Source organism: Agelaius phoeniceus, chromosome Z, assembly GCF_051311805.1.
Source record: "Agelaius phoeniceus isolate bAgePho1 chromosome Z, bAgePho1.hap1, whole genome shotgun sequence".
In the NCBI taxonomy this organism is placed as follows: Eukaryota; Metazoa; Chordata; class Aves; order Passeriformes; family Icteridae; genus Agelaius; species Agelaius phoeniceus.
Genome location: NC_135303.1, coordinates 93,012,755 through 93,032,324, shown reverse-complemented (window position 1 = coordinate 93,032,324; position 19,570 = coordinate 93,012,755). Strand labels below are relative to the sequence as shown.

At 48.2% G+C, this 19,570-nt stretch overlaps 2 protein-coding genes and 2 non-coding genes across 8 annotated transcripts; all 4 read left to right on the top strand.

Annotated features, from left to right (window-relative positions):
• The first annotated feature begins 6,698 nt into the window (after positions 1 to 6,698).
• On the top strand, positions 6,699 to 11,208 carry RPL17 (ribosomal protein L17). Its single transcript, XM_054652445.2, has 7 exons — positions 6,699 to 6,792; positions 7,133 to 7,185; positions 7,277 to 7,317; positions 8,513 to 8,647; positions 9,566 to 9,664; positions 10,435 to 10,626; positions 11,117 to 11,208. Exons 2-7 carry the CDS (start codon positions 7,146 to 7,148, stop codon positions 11,162 to 11,164), a joined length of 555 nt encoding a protein of 184 aa, XP_054508420.1. The 5' UTR covers positions 6,699 to 6,792; positions 7,133 to 7,145; the 3' UTR covers positions 11,165 to 11,208.
• LOC129133251 (small nucleolar RNA SNORD58) lies at positions 6,987 to 7,055 on the top strand. Its single transcript, XR_008535935.2, has one exon. It is a non-coding gene; the product is annotated as a small nucleolar RNA SNORD58 (small nucleolar RNA).
• On the top strand, positions 10,707 to 10,774 carry LOC129133250 (small nucleolar RNA SNORD58). The gene has a single exon (XR_008535934.1). It is a non-coding gene; the product is annotated as a small nucleolar RNA SNORD58 (small nucleolar RNA).
• A 457-nt stretch (positions 11,209 to 11,665) lies between the features above and the next one.
• Positions 11,666 to 15,494, top strand: CZH18orf32 (chromosome Z C18orf32 homolog). Of its 5 annotated transcripts, none has more exons than XM_077171494.1 (4): positions 11,666 to 11,716; positions 12,130 to 12,216; positions 13,825 to 14,061; positions 14,698 to 15,494. In XM_077171494.1, exons 3-4 carry the CDS (start codon positions 13,834 to 13,836, stop codon positions 14,770 to 14,772), a joined length of 303 nt encoding a protein of 100 aa, XP_077027609.1. In that variant the 5' UTR covers positions 11,666 to 11,716; positions 12,130 to 12,216; positions 13,825 to 13,833; the 3' UTR covers positions 14,773 to 15,494. The 5 variants fall into 5 exon arrangements, with proteins under 5 accessions (XP_077027609.1, XP_054508424.1, XP_077027610.1 ...); XM_054652449.2 differs by having other exon boundaries at positions 11,687 to 11,716; positions 13,820 to 14,061; XM_077171495.1 differs by lacking the exon at positions 11,666 to 11,716 and adding an exon at positions 11,723 to 11,994.
• Positions 15,495 to 19,570: the final 4,076 nt, after the last annotated feature.

Sequence of the window (19,570 nt, the reverse complement as noted above, 5' to 3'; positions counted from 1 at the left end):
AGCTTTGAAAGAGGGGGCTTGTGTCAGAGTTGTTGTAATAGCAAAGAGGGAAGTAGCTGGATGACTGGAAAACAGCCATGGAGCAAGATGGGAAGGAGGGATGACCTCAGAGGTGACATTTGGGATCCAAGCTGTTTGCGTCTTGTGGACAGGAAGACACTGCAATCGTCAGAGACTGAGGGATCAGAAACTTGGGAAGAATTTCTGACCATAAGAATTGTAAGGAATGACCACAAAAGCCATGCACTGAGATGAAAAATGCAGATGCTGCAAAAATTGCTATGGACATGAAGCTTAGATATTCAGGGCTGCTGCTTCTTGTTGTGCCACGAATAGAAAGCTGTCTGCTGGCTGAAACTTTGGCACGGGTTGTGTTAATAGGCATCATGCAAGCTCATCTCCCAGCTCTGAGCAGAACTCTGCAAAGCCGGGTCCTGTCTGTAAGGATGCTCCTGTCCCAGGTCCCTGCATGCTTTGTCTGCCAGCAGGGAGGTGGAGAAGCCCCTGAAAGGGAAAAGAGAGTTGGGCTGGAGTTTATCAGCTGATCCAGAGGAGCTCCTGAGCAGGGCAGCTGCAAAAACGGCCAACAGACTTACAGAATCATGGCATCATTTAAGGGTGGAAAATATCTCTTAGGTGATTGAGTCCAACTGCCAGCCCAGCACTGCCACATTAATAATCACAACTGTAACAGAGGAGAGGAGGAGGAGGAGGAGGAGGATTCTTTGATCCATTTTGTTTAGGAGGTACAGTGCAACAAAGGGAGCTTGAGGCTCTGCTTCACAGTACAGGGCACAGTCAGCTTTAGAAATGTTGACAGGATTCAAAGATCAAGAGAAGCTCAGGCTGGAAAGGGCCAGAGGAGCTTCCCAGAGCAACCCCCCTGCAGCTCAAGGCAGAGTCAGCCAGAGCTGGTTGCCCAGGATATTGTCCCTAGCCCACCTGCTTCAGGGTTCAACCATTCTCTTTTGTTTAAACAGAATTCCCCATAGTTAAATTTGTGACTAAATTGTGGTCAATATCCCTGATTCCAGGGATAATTTAGGTTTCATTAATCAAAAGCACATTTAAAGCAGTACTTATTGGTTATAAGCTGGACAGGTTAGGGCAAATATAAACCCAGGAATTAATTTATCCCAGGAAGTGTTTGTGATCAGGCAGTTACATGATGCCTTTATTCACTCATCATGGAGATTGTCCATTCCTGGCCATTAAAGTGAGGAACAAGCAGTCATAGACCTCCACAACCTGCGTAAATGGGTTTGCTGTCAAAAACTGCACTGAATAAACACACACTTTAGCTACAAGGTTATTTAATCACACAGGAGGTTTGTTTTACCACCGATTCTGTCCTAGCTGGGTGTGTAAGGGGTGGATGAACCCATAGCTCTGGACAACATGCCAAAAAAGTTTAGTATTAAGACTACATCACCGATTGCTGTGCTTTGTTTTTTCCTTGTTTTGACTATGATCCTGGCAGGCAGGTCACCAGCAGCGCGGGGAAGGTGCTGTGGCTACTGCGTCACACTCCAGAAGTGGTGATGGCAAGCGCAGATATTCAGCTGACACTGAGCTCCCCAGCTCTTTCCTCACCCCTGCTCTAGGTACAGCATACACATGACAAAAATTATTTAAACAGGATGTGCAGCTACTCTCTCCTTGTAAAGAATTGCCTGTGTTTTAGGAGGACCCCTAGGGAATCAAAAACATTTAAGTTGTTCACATGTTTTAGATGATACACTTAGGATGAGTTATATATGTATGTACAGATATATGCTCATAAATATATGCATATAAATACTTACCTCCTTAAGTAAGATGCTCCCTATGGAAGAATCTCTTCTTGAAAGTCACAGGGTGGAGTGGTGACATAATTGAGCTCTCCAAGTGACCAAGACAGAATTACTGACACAGAACAAATCTCTGATGAAGGTCAGTCCATTTTTGGAGGTGCATTTCCCCGCTTTCCATGGAGTGACAGGACATGGGGATGGCTTCTCACTGCCAGAGAGCAGGGATAGACAGGATTTTGGGAGGGAATTGCTGGCTGTGAGGGTGGGGGGGCCCTGGCACAGACAGGATATTGGGAAGGAATTGCTGGCTGGGACGGTGGGCAGGCCCTGGCCATAGCAGGGGTGATCCCAGGCTGGATGGGGCTTTGGAGCAAAAAGGAAGGAACAGTGGAAGGTGTCCCTGCCCATGGCAGGGGGTGGGAATGGATGATCTTTCAAGTCTCTTGCAACCCAAACCATTCCATGATTCTGCAATTCTAGGATCTTGCTCCTGTGTCTCATTGACTGGATCAGTAGATTTCTAGATGTTTGTGGAAAACTCTTTAGCTAGAGAACTTGCCTACCATGTGTCCAAGTGCTGCTGTGTTGCTGACTGTGGGAGGAAAAGGCAAACAGTGGGGGTGAGCTGTGCCTCTGGAGGAGCCAAGCATCTGGGACAAGGAGGGCAGGAGACTGTAGGCTGGTCAGCAGAGAGGATTTCACAGAAGGAAGTACAGCCGGCTGTCTGATGGTTGAAAATCCTCAGTGTTTGCAGCATTCAAGCTGGTTTCAATTTAAAATGTCTTTGTCTTCAAGATTTTCTGCTTAAACATTAGGACAAGGAACTATTTGTGTGCAATTTCATGAATGACAGTTTAATATCCCTACATAACCCTTGGACTCCAAAAGCTGGGTCTCTAAGAGAAATGCCAAGATATCTTACAAAAAGATTTGAGGAATTGGCTTCCATTCCAGTGCAAAGAACAGGTCAGGCCCTCTCCTGTAGAAGAGCAGATACAGAATGTGTTTTAGTGAGCCAGAGCTAAGCTTGGTCAGTCAGCCCCAGTGTTTCTGTGTGTTGCAGGGGTTCAGCACAGCCCACAGCACAGAGAAAACATAACTCCAGCCAGTCTTGGAGTTCACCTGTCCCTCTGGTCAGGAGGGATGAGGACTGTCAGGGACATTGGCTAATTGTCACATTTGGCTCCCAGTAGCACTGATAAGGCTGCTTGCTCACTCACAGCTAAAGACACAAAAGGACTTGTATGATGCAACTCTCCAGTACCTGAACATTCCCCACTGCCTGCTGGGCCTTTCCATAGCAGGATAAGGGATACAGCCACGTTCCAACCCCAGGAGCACAGCCACAGGAGAGAATCATGGGATCAATGAATGGTTTGGGTTGGAAGGGACTTTAAAGCTCATCCAGCTTCACCCCTGCTATGGACAAGGACACCTTCCACTATTGCAGGTTGGTCCAAGCCCCATCCAACCTGGCCCTGGACACTCCCAGGGCTGGGGTAGCCACAGCTGCTCTGGGAAACCTGTGCCAGGGCTTCCCAACCTTCACAGCCAAGAATTCCTTCCCATCTATCCCCCATCACAGGGGGAAGCCATTCCCTGTGTCCTGTCTCTCCAGCCCTTGCCCCAAGTCCCTCTGCAGCTCTCCTGGAGCCCCTTAGATGGCTTTGCCTGGAACCTTCTCTTGTGCAGGTGGACAGCTCCAGCTCTCCCAGCCTGGCTCCAGAGCAGAGGAAATGGCAGAAGCCTCTGCTGCCACTGCGATCCACCCTCCACAGGAGGATGTTCCCAGCAGGAGCTGCCAGAGCACAAAGCAGAGGCTCTGCTCAGGTCCAGGCACATGGGTGTATGGGTGTTTGCTGTCCATCCCTGCTGGGACAGCGAGGTCCCCCTGGGTGTGCACAGCACAGGCACTGGGGCTGGGCAGTACGGACAGGGGAGCAAGAGGGGTGGCAGCAGCGGAGCCTGAGGGAAAGTCCTGTGGATTTTTGGATTTGAGGTTCCCGTACAATTAGCAGGCACCTGCTTCCAATACAGGAGTTTTCAAGAATACAGTTTTGGATTCACCTGCCTGAATTTTCTGCTTAGTATCTGAAAGCTCTTTTGGAGTTAACTCACATAACCCAAATATCCCAGGCAGGTGGTGCAGTGGGGGAAAAATGTGGTGAAATCCCAACTAGGGCACAAGCTCAGCTGCCTCAGCCCTGATCCCAGCACCAGGAATGTGCTAGGCTGCCCACAAGAGCTCTTGTCAAGCTCCCAACAAAGCTGAAAACATCTCAGGGAAAGGGTCACAGCCCCAGGGCTGCCAGAGCTCCAGGAGCATTTGGACAATGCTCGCAGGGATGCACAGGCTGCAATTTTTGGGGTGTCTATGTAGGGCCAGCAGTTGGACCCCATGACCCTGGCGAGCCTTTTCCAGCTCAGGATATTCCGTGATTCTGTGCTAACCTTCCATCACTGTAAACCCTTACAAGCTGAGCAAAACAGTTCCACCTGTGGGGAAACTGAAAATGTATTTATTTAGGGTTTGATTGATGAACACAGGTGATAATCTCCATCATGTGTCAAGTACTTGTGTTTCACACCTCTCCTCCAGCTTTTCTTGAACATCTCCTTGCTTTTGTGCACTGCTGCCACAGAAGCAGCTGTGTGTAAAGGAGCTTCCCACGTAAAGACTGGGCTCCTGCCCCCCCAGAAAACAGAGGAAGGTGCAGAGGGAAGGGCAGAAAGGATGAAGAAGAGTTGCATTCGGGTGTGTTCAGAGAGGGGATTCCTACAGTGTGGTGGGTAAGGCTGTGGGAGTGTTTGAGGATCCCAGCTTAAGCCAGTTTTAATTTATTGTACCTGAAAACTTAGTGCTACATACTGTTCCCCACAGAAGCTGGAAGTGTCCAAGGCCAGGCTGGATGGGGTTTGGAGCAGCTTGGGACAGTGGAAGTTGTCCCTGCCCATGACAGGGTGTGGGATGAGATGACCTTTAAGGTTCCTTCCAAATAATTCTGTGATTCTAGAGATACTATTCAGAAATAATATCTGCCCACACCCCAGCATGTTTCAGGCTTTGAGATCAGTGCTTGAAAGTTGCTTGGAGACTTTGCAGAGAGCTTCCCCAAAACCAAAGAAAAAGGCACATTTTAAGGCAGGTAAATGGAGAGCTGCAGTAACAACTAGAGCTCTTGTGGTTTTTAGCCAGGTAAATATTTGTGATAGCTCAAATATTTTCCTCTTCCCATTTGGGTAAAGTCCTAGCTGCAGAGCTTTGGGGCTTTTTAGCCCTAAACAAGAGATCCAAAACCAGCCTCCTGTTCATAGGATTTAGATGGACAGCAAGTTCTTCCTCTGTTTATTTCCAAACTCAGAGGTAAACCCAGACTCTCATGCTGGGGAGGTGCCTGCACACCAGATTACTGCCATCTCAGGAATATGTCTCTTTTTTTCCCCCATTCTGTCATTTTTTTTCTCAATGACACTTTTGCTGCACCACTTTCAGGAAATATTTTGCTTTTATTGAGCTGCTTCCCAAGAAGTTCTAGTTGCAAATGCTGCCTCAAATGGGAAGGAAAAATATTTTATTTTAATGAGTCAGTCTGTGATTATTTTATAATGGTGCAGTAAATACCAGTTGAGGTTTGATAAATATGAATTTGAATTAATCTCTTCGCTCTGGTCTCGGGGACACCTCTGTGAGCGATGTGCTGCTTTATTCCCATCCTGAGCTGCCATCTAATGGTGAACACGGTGGTGGCTGCTGGGATGAGAGTTAGACCCTGTTAACTTGAAGGCCTTTTCCAAACGTAATAATTCTGTGCTCTCAGGTGGGGGTCGGGTTCTGCTCCCTGAAGGGACAAGGGACAGCACAAGAGGAAATGGCCTCAGGTTATGCCAGGGGAGGCTCAGGTTGAACATCAGGAGGAATTTCTTCCTGGAAAGGACTTGGAAGGGGCTGCCGAGGGAGGTGTTGGAGTCCCCAACCCTGGAGGTGTCCAAGGAATGCCTGGACGTGGCACTGAGTGCTCTGGGCTGGTGACACGGTGGAGATCAGGGAAAGCTGGGACTTGATTATCTGAGAAGTCTTTTCCAATCTGAATGATCCTGACTGAATGAACCACAGAATATCCTGAGCTGGAAAGTACCCACAAGGGCCATCGAATCCAGTTCCTCAACAATCCCACCCTGAGCATCCCTGGCAGTGCTGTCCAAAGGCTCCTGGAGCTCTGGCAGCCTCGGGGCCGTGCCCATTCCCTGGGGAGCCTGGGCAGTGCCAGCACCCTCTGGGGAAGAGCCTTTCCCTGATATCCCACCCAACCCCCCTGGCACAGCTCCAGCTGTCCCTGGGTCCTGTCAGTGGTCACCAGAGAGAAGAAATCAATGCCTGACCTTTTTCTTCCCTCACGAGGAAGTTATAACTGCGATAAATCTCCCCTCCCTCCAGCTGAACAGACCAGGCGCCCTCAGCTGCCGCTCACACGGTTTCCCCTCAAGGCCCTTCACCATTTCCGTAGCCATCCTTTTGACGCTAATAGTTGAATGTCTTTCTTATATTGCAGTGACCAACACTGCTCACAGCGTTCAAGGTGCTCAGCGCGGATCGGCGCGGGGCAATCCCCTCCCTTGGGAGGGTGGTGGTGCTGTGCCAGAGGCACGCTGATCTCCTTGCTAAAAGCACCAGCACAACGAGCTGAGGGTGAATACCGCGGTGTGTTTCTCCACGGCAACGTGAATACCGCGATGTGTTTCCCCACGGCAACGTGAATACCGCGATGTGTTTCCCCACGGCAGCGTGAATACCGCGATGTCTTTCCCCAGAGCAGGATTTATTCACAGGCTCGGCGAGGGACCCGCTCCAGGCGCGCACCGCCCTCACAGCGAAACCCGCCCCCATCTTGGGGGCGGAGCGCTCCCTGGGACCGTCCCCCCCCGCCGGAAATCTCGCGAGACGCGCGCGCGCTGGCGGCGCGCCCCGCCTTTCCTCTTCCTCTGCGGCCGCCGCCCCGAGGTGAGCAGCCATGGTCGGCCCGGTCCCGCGCCAGCCGCCGCCATCCGCCCCCATCCCGCCCCATCCCCGCTGGCACCGGCGTCCCGGACACCGGGATCGCTACGACATGCCCCGCGCCCGCGGTATTCCCCGAGATGGAGCGCGGGAGGGCGGGCGCGGATGCGGGGAAGGGGCAGGCCTGAGAAAATCCATGGCTGCGATGATGACTTTCTTAGGACACCTTTGGATGTAACTGTGAAAAGAATACGTAATTTCTGAGCAGCTGCGGCGGTAAGGGGAGTAGTCCGGGTCCTGTGTGCTAGTGTTAGAGATTAATTATGTTTCAATTGGTGTTTTTCAGCTGAGCTCTCAAGATGGTGCGCTACTCCCTGGATCCGGAGAACCCCACGAAATGTGAGTTGCTGTTTTAGGAGAGTTCGTGTGGGATTTCCCGGAAGCCAGTGAGGTTTTGATTCTAAAACTTCGTCTTTTTTCTCTCTTGTAGCATGCAAGTCCCGGGGATCTAACCTGCGTGTGCATTTCAAGGTAAGGAGTGTGTGATTAGCAGCAATCGTAAATTTATTTTTTGTTTTAAGTAGTTTTTGCTAGTTTTTCTTACTAGTTTTTAAAAGAAGCCCAGACTGGCTCGGATTGAAAGTGATTGTAAGAATAATCTCTTTCCACCCTCTGCCGTGGTTAGGGACTCAGCTCCTGTCCAGCGTGGCCCTGGAAACTTCCAGGGATGCAGGGGCAGCCACAGCTTCTCTGGGCACCCTGTGCTAGGGCCTCCTCGCCCTCAGGAATTTCTTCGCAATATTCCTCTTTTTAAGGAAGTATCTTTTTAATCACTAAAGAACTGCTGTCAGCTGTTTGTAATGGTCTCCATCCACAACAAATTAAGAGTCTGGATTCTAGAATTGTCCTTGTCTAATTCAGTTAACAAAATACAGCAGCAAAACAGTTGGAGTAAATTTATCAGACGCTGGGCTAGTGTTTGGTGTGAAATTGTCTAATTTCTCCCACTCTTTTTGGTTCCGTGCTGTTTGGCACTAGGAACTCAGTTCATCTGGAAAAGGCTTAGGTGCAGACAACAACTCAAAAGTGTTATTTAATCATGAAACTAGAACTTAGCAGATCATTTTCTGCTTAGTGTAATACGAAGTTTTAACTTCGGTTTTCTTTTTTTTTTTTATTAGGAATAGGTAGGATTATACTTAGAGCTGGCTTACACAATCAGTAAATGCTGTCTAAAAGACTGATCTTTTATCCTTAATTTTTCTTTCTGAGCCTTTTCTTCTCTTACGATTCTTTTAGAGAAAACATTGTTAACAATTGCCCCAGTGTTTCTTCATCGGTTCCTCTGAGGTGCTGTATTTGAGGTTTTAGTGAGAATTTATCCATCCAAATCTTGCCTTGTTAGATTAGTGGCCAAACAGGAGCCATGAATAATATAGGTACCAAAATTATAATTTTATTGAGACTTGCATATTTCCTAAAAAAAAAAAAAAAAAAAAAAAGTATGCTGGAAACACAAATTTAGTAGTGGCAGTCATACCAGGGGTTAGAAAAGTGGTAACAGAGTAAAAAAATGTTAATTATTAATTATTTTTTAGTCTTAGACTTGAGTATTCTTTAGTGAGTGGAAAGAATTGTATCCAGGGAGGGCACAGGCGGGGTGGAGCTCGTGCTGTCTCCTGTAAGGATTTGTTCAAAGGATCTTTTCTGTGCCCTGGGTTGGCAGAACACCCGAGAGACGGCGCAGGCCATCAAGGGCATGCACATCCGCAAGGCCACCAAGTACCTGAAGGATGTCACCCTGAAGAAGCAGTGTGTCCCCTTCCGGCGCTACAACGGCGGCGTCGGGAGGTGCGCCCAGGTGAGCTCCTGGGAACCCCGGCAGGGAGACTTGGCTCTGGGTGCTTAACGCAGAAAGGTGATGGGGACAGGGTGTGGGTGTAGTCTGTCATTGCTGGTGGAAAATCTGCATTAAAACATGGAATCACAGGGTGGTTTGGGTTGTAAGGGCCCCCAGAGCTCATCTCACTCCAGTTCCCTGGACAGGGACATCTTCCACCAGATCATGTTGCTCAAGAGGGAGGAAAGGCTATTAATTCCAGAGGATGCGTCTTCGTGGAGTGTCAGCATCCAGTTGGCAGCATTAAGTCAAGGAATTAAATTTTGTGGGGTTTGGTCTACAGCAAAATAAAGTAGATGATAATCCATTCTAATCTATATCCATAAGATACAGGGTCCTCAGCACAGGAAGGATAGTGACATGCTGCAGCCAGTGCAGAGGAGGCCACGGAGCTGCTGCCAGGGCTGGAGCCCCTCTGCTCTGGAGCCAGCCTGGCACAGCTGGGGCTGCTCAGCTGCACAAGAGAAGGCTCCAGGGACACCTCAGAGCCCCTGCCAGGGCCTCCAGGGGCTCCAGCAGAGCTGCCCAGGGACTGGGGACAAGGCCTGCAGGGACAGCAGCCAGGCAATGGCTCCCACTGCCAGAGGGCAGGCACAGATTTTGGGCTCTTGGCAATTAGGAATTGCTGGCTGGGAGGGTGGGCAGGCCCTGGCCCAGGGTGCCCTGGCCCAGTGTCCCAAGGCCAGGCTGGATGGGGCTTGGAGCAACCAGGGACAGTGGAAGATGTCCCTGCCCATGGCAGGGGGTGACACTGAATAAACTTCAGGGTCTCCTTGAGCCCAAACCATTCTGTGATAATGGCATGTTAAAGGTGTGTAGAAGGTAACTGGAATGGACCAGGCCAAAAGCAGAGTCCCATTGTTTGCTCTCTCATTCCAGGCCAAGCAATGGGGCTGGACACAGGGCCGCTGGCCCAAGAAGAGCGCAGAGTTCTTGCTGCACATGCTGAAGAATGCAGAGAGCAATGCTGAGCTCAAGGTGGGTGTTACTGAGCACAAAGCAGTGGTGTCAGGCCCTCTCTCAGCATCCCTGGCCTGGGTGTCACTGACCTGGAGGGCCACTTGCCACCTGCTTCATCCACAATACTTAAATGTAGGGAGGGTTTGGTGTGGCTCCCTGTTAAAGCAGGCTATGCGTGTTCCTCAAGGTAAATGGCAGCAGCAGTTTTTCACAGGGGAAATCTAAGTTTAAAAATTTCACACAAAATGGCTGTTCAGATACCTCAAAATCTGTGAAATTAAGACATGTGAAATCAATAGCTGACTTGGTCGGTTGCTATCTTTGTTATAGGCTTAATCTGGTAGCTTTGCAGGCAGTGTTGGAGTAATACCTTTGAGTAACCATGAAAAAACAATAGACAATGAGCCATCAGCACAATTTAAATTTTTTTGTGATGTGTGAGGGCTGGACTTTTTCATTTTAGATGATGCTTGCTTGGTAAGTCCTCATCTCCATGACACTGCCAAGCTCAGCAGTTCCATTGGCAGATCCTTGGAAAACCCTCAGCTCCATGATAGCACCAATTTGGCTGTGTCAGTGGTGAATCCTTGGGAAACCCTGAGCTCCTTGGCACCACCAGGTCTGGCTGTGTCAGTGGTGAATCCTTGGAAAACCCTGAGCTCCATGACACCACCAGGCCTGGCTGTTTCATTCACCAGCAGCAGTGTCTGGGGCGATTCCTCACATTCTTGCTGCAGAAATGAATTATTTAAAGATGAAAGTGGCTCACAGATTTTCTTCCATGCCAGGGTCTGGATGTGGACTCCCTGGTGATCGAGCACATCCAGGTGAACAAGGCTCCCAAGATGCGCCGGCGCACGTACCGGGCACATGGCAGGATCAACCCCTACATGAGCTCCCCGTGCCACATTGAGATGATCCTCACGGAGAAGGAGCAGATCGTGCCCAAGCCGGAGGAGGAAGTTGCCCAAAAGAAAAAGGTACCGGCGTTATGTGCTCTGTCTCGTGTGCTCTGTTCCTGTGATGCTGTCAGGACAGCCGAGGGTCTGGCAGAGAGGGGTTGCTGTGATGACAATCTTAGGACACCTTTGGAATGCCCATGAAAAAAATCAGTTCTTTCTGAGCAACCCCATTTTTTAATTTCCAACTCAAGTATTTAGCACTTAAAAGCCCTGAGAACCATTTTTTAATTGCACGGAGGGTTGGTTCTTTCCTCCCTCAAAGCAGCTACAGCATTATGTGTGTGAACCCTGGGTGTGTGCAATAAAATAAGTTTAGTTTAGAACCTGCAAGCAATGTAGTGTAGTGCTTGTAGGGATTCCTGTTCATGTGCAGGTGTGATGAGTGTATCATTTGTGGGGGAATTCCTAATTAACAATTCCTAATAGTTTGCAGCACTTCTAAAAGATAACTTTGAGATGTTTTGGGAAGTCTAATTTCACTGTTCTTTTTTGTGTGTTTGCTTCCCAGATCTCCCAGAAGAAGCTGAAGAAGCAAAAGCTAATGGCTCGGGAATAAATCTGCCTGGACAGATGTATATAAATAAAATCTTTTAAAATTTGGATTGATTGTGTTGCTCTGCTACAAGTTCTGACCTTGCGCTGGGCGTTGCTGTGGGTCAGGGGCAGTGAATTTTACAGAATCATGGAGTGGTGTGGCTGGGAAGGGACCTTAAAGCCCATCCAGTGCCACCCCTGCCATGTGCAGGGACACCTTCCACTGTCCCAGGCTGCTCCGAGCCCCATCCAGCCTGGCCTGGGACACTGCCAGGGATCCAGGGGCAGCCACAGCTGCTCTGGGCACCCTGGGCCAGGGCCTGCCCACCCTCCCAGCCAGCAATTCCTTCCCAATATCGGCCCTCCAAGCCGGGCCGCGTGTTCCCGCCGGCTGCCGGGCCATCCCACAGTTCCCCCCTTCCCAAATCCGGGATAATCAGGAATCTGGGCCGCGTCCGCGTTCCCGTCCGCGCGGGTGGGGCGTGGCCTGGCGTGTCACGTGATGCGCGCTGCCGCCGGCCATTGGCCGGAAGCGCCGCCCCGGAAGCGCGGGGCCGTTCCGGTGCGGGCGCAGGTGGGTGCGGAGGACCGGGCGCACCGGGAGCAGGGAATGATCCCTTCCCCACACCCCGCCCCGCACGGCCCACGGCCGCCGGGCCACGCCGCTGGCCGGGGGCTCACGGGCTGCACCGGCCCCAACCGCCCCCGGAGAGCAGAACGGCAACGCCTGACATCAGGCAGCCTCCCGGGCTCCTCATCCTTTATGGAAAACGGGGAAAACCCGGCGGGTTTGCCCCTGTGGCGTTTTCCGGGCGCTGGGAACAAAGCCGTGCCGTGCCGTGCCGTGCCGAGGTTTGCCCGTCAGTGAGCGCGTTCCGTGCCGTGGGCTCACCGAGGGCAGCGGCACCGCCCGCCGCAGGACATCACCCGCCCGGCCACCCCCTCACTCCTCTTTTCTCCTTTTTTGTTATTTTCCTTGCTAACCAGCTGGCGGAGCGTCACCAGGTCACTGGAGGAATTCGTCAGGACGGTGTTCCACGCTGATCCCAGGGATCGCTGGTGCATCAGGCGGAGGTAGGGATGATTTTTTGGGCAGGAATTTTTTAGACACGAAGTGGCTGCAGAGGCAGCACAACAGGGGCTGTGTTTCCGTGGGACAGGAGCCAGGGAATGGCTCCCACTGCCAGCGGGCAGGCACAGATTTTGGGCTCTTGGCAATTAGGAATTGCTGGCTGGGAGGGTGGGCAGGCCCTGGCCCAGGGTGCCCAGAGCAGCTGTGGCTGCCCCTGGATCCCTGGCAGTGTCCCAAGCCAGGCTGGATAGGGCTTGGAGCAGCCTGGGACAGTGCAAGGTGTCCCTGCCCATGGCAGGGAATAGAAGGAAATGATTTTGAAGCTCTCTTGTGACCCAAATAATTCCATAATTCTGTAATGATTCTACAGCCTGAGGTGTTCCCTCCAGGCATGTTCTTCAGCTGCTGGATGAATCCACATTTTGCTGCAAATTTAATACTTAGGAAGTTCTGGGGAAGTATCTGAAAATACAGTATCTGAAATAACATATCTGAAATAAAGTATCTGAAAATATATTTTTTAATAAGTTGAAAGGGTTACCTCATTTGTGTTGTCTCAATGTAAGATTCCTCTCAGACCTCAGAAAGTAGATTTAAAGTGTATTTGAAGCAGCCAGAGCAGTCAACTGGAAATTGATACTCTCCTTTTCCACAGGGCTAAAAATCCTCAGGATAACATAAAATAAAAAGCAAAACTGGTCCCTAGTGAGGTGTGCACATCTGCCTTTTCACTCTCCATCTTGGAAAGCTTTTGTTTTGCATCTTGGTGTGAGAATTGAGATGTCAGCAGCCTAGAGAGGGGGACTGTGAAGGGCAAAATTGTGTGGCAGCAGAGTGTGTCTAATGTATTACTGTCAGCACTGGCAGGGACAGGTCCAGCCCTAATTAACTGCTTCCTCTCCCAGCTGGACCTCTCTGCCTCCTTACTGTGCTTTTCTTACTTTTTTTTTTTAGCATAGACCCCAAGGTGAAAATTTTGATGCCTTGTGGGTTTCAGAGAGAGGTCATGGTTCATTTTCCAACAGTTAATTGTAGGGGGTTGGTGTGGGATCAAGTGAGGGCAGCAGGAAGACAGTAACCCATATCCTAGTTCTCTCAAATCCTGATTGGAATTTTTTTCTCCTTTTCCACTAGCCTGCCCTTCAGTGGTAGCAACCCATTGGATGTATTTGCTTTCTGCTGTTTAGTTTCTCCTTAAATAAAAATGGGTTGAGCAAAACAAACGCTTTAGACTCATAATATAGTGGGAACTGGGCTAATACTGGCAGCTTGCTGCTTAAACTGTTTTTGTGTGGCTTAAGCAAAAACTCTTATTTCCTGAATTTGTTTTCCTTAGTTGCATCTGTAGGACTGATTAATAATAGCAAATTGGTTTGTTTCTTTTTGTTAAAATGGCAAGAATGTTCCCTTTGTTGGAGGCTTTATAACATTAGAACACACAACACTTTTGAAGCTTTAGCAGCTGCATAATAATTACAGAATAATTACGTTTGAATATGAAATATGGATTTTATTTTCTTTGTAAATACTGTTTTCTCAGGTTGTGGCATACAAATGCTCCCACCTAAGCTGTTTCCCCCCCTACCCCCACCATCTCTGTCCCAGCACAGGAGGGAGCCATGGTGTGCATTCCCTGCATCGTGATCCCTGTTCTCCTCTGGGTCTACAAGAAGTTTGTGGAGCCCTACATCTACCCCATGATTGCCCCCTTCATCAAGCGTGTCTGGCCCAAGAAAGCTGTGCAGGAGCCACCAGGCACCAAGCAGGGGCCAGGAGGCAGCACTGGGGACCCTCGGGGACCTGCGGCTGCCAAGAGAGACCAGGAGGACGGATCTGGAAGCCATAAAGTAAGATTAATTCACCCAGCTAAGCAGGGAAGGGCTGGGATGAGCCACCTAGTGGTAGCTCGGGAGGGTGAACAGTTGGGTGTGCTTACAGATATTTTGGTGGCTACTTTCTTGGGAACAGCAATCACCACTGCTGTGCCATCTAGGAATTGGTGCTTCAAGATACAGTTAGTATAATAGTTGAGTCTTCTGGTCTTGGAGGAATTGTGCCTGTATCCTGAAACAGCTTAATTAATTATTATTTTTTTTAACAGCTGGCTGTTCTTTCAAAGATAAAAGTCAAATATTTGGCAAATCACCAGCAGAAATTAAAAACAGCCCCTCTCTTCAGCCAGCTCTGCCGCTCGTAATGGGGGAGAACGCTTAGTGCATATAAATTATGCTTTTATTATTTATCTTCTGTCACAATACAAAGACTCATAAATGTTGTCGCTGCTCTCATTCCTCCCTTCCCCCTGAAACAATAATTATTTGTAAATCTACACAGACACCACCACTTTTTGTTCTTGCTCCATATTTCTCCATTTATCTTTGCTGGCCTTGCTTCTAAAAGCCATTTTTGTCACCAGCTGTTCCTGTTGTAGATGTGAAGTTCTAATTTGACATCTCATTAATGACACTGTTTTTTGTTTGCAGTTGGAAAGCAATGGCATTGCAAATGGAAGTCCTGCAAAGGGATCTGCTGCAGTATATGACAAGAAAACAGCTTGAGGGAGTTAATTCCTAAGGATTTTGTTCCCTTGTGTCCAGTATGAACTGCTGATATTCCTCTCAATTTGAGACTTTTTTCTTTGCACATTTTAGCTGAATAAAAAACTTAATTGCTTGCAGGAGAGTCTCTTTTGCCACTAAAATGGCAGCTGTTTGTTTATTTAAAATATTTGAAAGCTGATGTTCTTGTATTTTTCTCGCTGGAACTACTTTTCATCTGCCAGCTATTTGATGTGATTAGAGTTTAGGTTAAATAATGTAAGAATAAATCTGTTTATGAAAGGCAAATGTATCTTAGCATCTTGATGTCACTAAGTGCTAGTGCAGTACTTGAGGCTTTCACCTTAAAGGCTTTATCTGTTCCTGGTGAAGAACTGTGGACTACATTGTGACAACAAAAGCTCATAATTTATGAAGAATTTAGATTTTTCATGTCAAATCTATGGATGAGCTAGAGGAGTTATGCTGCATACAAAACTTGCTTAGCTTACTAAAAGCAGAAAGTCTTGATGTGATACTTTCCTTAATTATTTTCCTTGAAATATTATGCCTTTTTTTTTTCCTGAGGCATGATGAAAGAGAATGTTGCTTTATGTTCTGTTGTAGTGATTTATAATGGCGCAGTTCTGGCTTTAAAAAGAAAACTCAACATCCAACTAAAACCTCTTTACCATGCTTGTGGAATTTTCATTATAATAAACTGGGATTTTATTTAAAAATAAGTCGCTTCATGCAATTATTGCACAGAATCGCAGAATTCTTAGTGTTCAGAGCTATAAACACTTCAAGTGGTGACAAAATTTTTGAAAACCTGTAGACAGGCCCCAGGCAGAAGGAGGCCCTGAAATAACTGAATTTGTGATAAAGTGAACTGGGCAAACTTTGCCTCTTCCTGGCAAGATGGATTCTGCTGCTGTCTTGCATCCCAGCTGTGAAGGGTTTTAAGTGTCCTGTGCTTAGTAAGGAATGAAAGTGGTAATTCCTGCTTTTTCCTGTCTACCAAACCAGAGAGCTCTTTAAAAGATTCAAAACTAAACTAGCAGTTCTGGATTCCAGCAGTTTTGGACTGTTCTTTATGATTTAGTTTCCCTAAAATCCTCTCTCAGTCAGGTCTAAAAATGCACTTTTTGTACAGGCAGTCCCTGACCTGTCACTGTCGTCCAGTGTTATTCTTGTGACTGTGATTTCTCTCAGCAGTTAATTAATTACTCTGGTATCTAATTTTGCCTGGTGCCCTTGGTGAGGTGCCTCGTTTCCTGCCAGTGCCTGGTTTGGTCAGACCTGGTGTGAATGGCTCTGAAGTGTTCACAGATCCTGTACCCCTGCAGCCACAGCCATGACTTTGCAATGAGCTCAGGCACAGACACCTCCGTGTCAGACCTTGATTAATGCTGTTTCTCTTCCTTAATGAGCGACTCGGTTTGGACCTGAGTTTGGAATCGCTGTTTAATCAGCTGTTACCTCATCCTTGGAACATTACCCCCCATCGGATCAGTGTATTGCAGCTTCCTCCTAGATCACTGAATCCCAGGATCATTTAGGTTGGAAAAGATCACTGAGTCCAGCCTGTGACCAATCCCCACCTTGTCACCAGCCCAGAGCACTGAGTGGCACATCCAGTCATTCCATGGACACCTCCAGGATGGGAACTCCAACACCTCTCTGGGCAGCCCCTTCTAATTCCTGACCTCCTTTTCCATGGGGAGATTCCTGCTGGTGTCCAACCTGAGCCTGCCCTGGCCCAGCCTGAGGCCGTTCCCTCTGCTCCTGTCCCTGTTCCCTGGGAGCACAGCCCGACCCCCCCGGCTGTCCCCTCCTGTCAGGAGCTGTGCAGAGCCACAAGGGCCCCCCTGAGCCTCCTTTGCTCCAGGCTCAGCCCCTGCCCAGCTCCCTCAGCCTCTCCTGGGGCTCCAGCCCCTTCCCAGCTCCGTTCCCTGCCCTGGACACGCTCCAGCCCCTCAGGGTCTCTCTTGTCCTGAGGGCCCAGAGCTGTCCCCAGCACTGGAGGTGCCTCAGTCATGCCCAGTCCAATCTGCAGCTCTTCAGCTAAACAAGAATACATGTTCTGACATCCTGAGCATTGCTGAAGGGATTGTCCCTTCCATGCTGTTTTAATATGCTGGGCATCTTATAAACAGGCCATAGTTTTAGAGTATATCCACCTCTAAACAGCTGGGAACACAACAAAAAGTCGAGCAAGAGCTTTACTGGGGCTCCTTTAATTTGTAAATGTATTCAGACAATTTATAAAGTCTGCATAATTTTTTTTTAGTTATTTAGGATATTATTACAGAAGAAAATGCATTGAAAAATAACAGAGAAAATAAAGTGTATAGTAGATTAGGCTGCAGCATCAGGCTTCCAGCTGTGTGCCAGCACCATATTTAAACACCAGGCCTTCTGCAAAAGCTGCAAAAAGGAAAACAGGCAGATAATGCAAGTAAGATTACACATTTATGGTCTCTGGAATGGTGTTCCACTGCTTTAATTAGCTGCAGTTATACCTAAAGGGAGCAATCTACATCACAAAACTTTCTGTGTGAGGCACTTCACTGGAAGCCCTGTCAGGAGATTTGTGTTATAACTCTTCTGCCCCTATTCTTTTTCAAGAATAGGTCAATAATCCTGTTGTGTTGTGAATAGCTAAATGAAAATCGAGTGAAAGCAAAGGCCCAGGTTTGGGCTGGAGTGCATGAGATCATCTGCTGGGACACAAAGGACTGCACAAAGCCTTCTTTAAGAAGAAGAAGAAGCGGGCAGAAATTAAGGAAATCCTTATGTGACAGAATAATATTGATCAAGTGAGTTGAATTTAACTGAGAAAATTCCCATGTGCTTGCTACTTGCTAAAAACAAGATTTACAAAAGGTTTAGGCACCTGATGGTGGCATGTGGACTTCTACCAGAATTCCCTAGACCAAGTAGCAGCTCCATTTACACTGAAGACTTTTAGAAAATTTCAGAGCTGGCATCTTTAGGGGACCAAAGTACTGCAAATCTAGTCCCAAGTTCTTCAGCATTAAACCTGTCTGGCTTTGCTTAAATACTATTGAGGAAAGATCAATATATCAATATTTGAAAAAACATCATTCAAATCAACTAATTTCAAGTATTTTTTCTTAATAAGAAGGTCTTAATGGTACCTTCTGTATGTTGGTTTTCACAAATTGCTGGATGCCAAGAAGTTAGAAAAACACATTTAAAAAACTACAAATATATGCCAAAAATTCTTAAATAAAAAGAATTAATTTTATGTTGCTGATTATTTTGATGGCCTGATTCTGACAGGAAAGGAAATTTTGGCATGTTAGACTGCACATGATCAGCTGCTGAGAATGTCTAAACTGAAAATAAATTCTGATCTAATGACAGTAGCACATTATGCTGTTATTGCCTAGATGGAACAATCGTGTCCCAGCTGAATTTTGGGAGCTGTTCGACAGACTGCAGAGGTTCAGTCCTCAGGGTCATTCCTTCATGATTTCTGTGCAATGGAGAACATTATTGCTGAAAGAACAGTGGCTGCAGAATTTGCAGGTGAAGGAAATGAAGAGAAATTTAATTTACACTTAGGTTAACTAAAATCTCCTTCAGTGAGAAATGACTGTTTCATTAAATTGCCTAAGACTTGAAAGAAGGGATTATCTTTGTGTAGTCTTCTGATTGCTAGAGCAATGCTTGCTGAACTAAATCATATTTTGGTTGTAACAGACTGCCATTATTCCTGTTTTCAGCGAACCTGGCTGCAGTAATTTAATTGAAAAACTCTAGAAGGCCATGTTTGCCATGATCATTTTGCATTAGAAATGCTTTTAGGTAATAGTGCTGTATCTTTATTTCACTGTTGTTTTAGAATCACTGAATGGTTTGGGTTGGATGGGGCCTTAAATCTCATCCTGTCACACCCTCAGGACATCTTCCACTATCCCTGGTTGCTCCAAGCCCTGCCCAACCTGTCCTTGGGATGACAGTGAAACACAAATTGACATGTTGTGAGTAGATGTGTTTATAACCCACAGCGCTTGTTTTTGGCACGGGGGTTGCTCTACAAAACCTTTACATTTTGTCACACAGTGTTGCACAGCCGTGCTGTTGACCAGGCCGCAGTTCTGTGGGCGCAGCCATTCCCACCCAGCGCTGTGTGAGCACGGGCTGAGCCCCAGAGCTGTAACGTGGCAGTGTTTGCTCAGGGTTACACCCACGGTGCTGTTTGCAGACCTGCTGCTGGCATGCACAGCCCAGGGACAGGGATGGGGAACAGCCCGGACGGGGATTTGCTGTCACGCACCACATGGAATGTGGGAATAAACTCAGGACTACACTGGGAAGTTCCCCTTTTAATGAGCCAGTGGGTGCCTTGGAACCTGCTGCTGATGGCACAAACCCCACTTTGGAGGTTGCTCTTGGAGAAACAATGATTTAAAGCAGCAAGAAGGCAGGACAGGGCCTGGTAAATCCTCCCACCCTCAGACATTCACTGTTGGATTCACTGGTCTTACCTCATGTCCCACTGAAAATGTGGGACAGGTGCAGGGTAGAGAATCAGAATGAATCAGAGAAGAGTTTGGGTTGGAAGGGACCTCAAAGCTCTTCCAGCGCCACTCCCTGCCATGGCAGGGACACCTTCCACTGTCCCAGGCTGCTCCAAGCCCCATCCAGCCTGGCCTGCGACACTGCCAGGGATCCAGGGGCAGCCACAGCTGCTCTGGGCACCCTGGGCCAGGGCCTGCCCACCCTCCCAGCCAGCAATTCCTAATTGCCAAGAGCCCAAAATCTGTGCCTGCCCTCTGGCACTGGG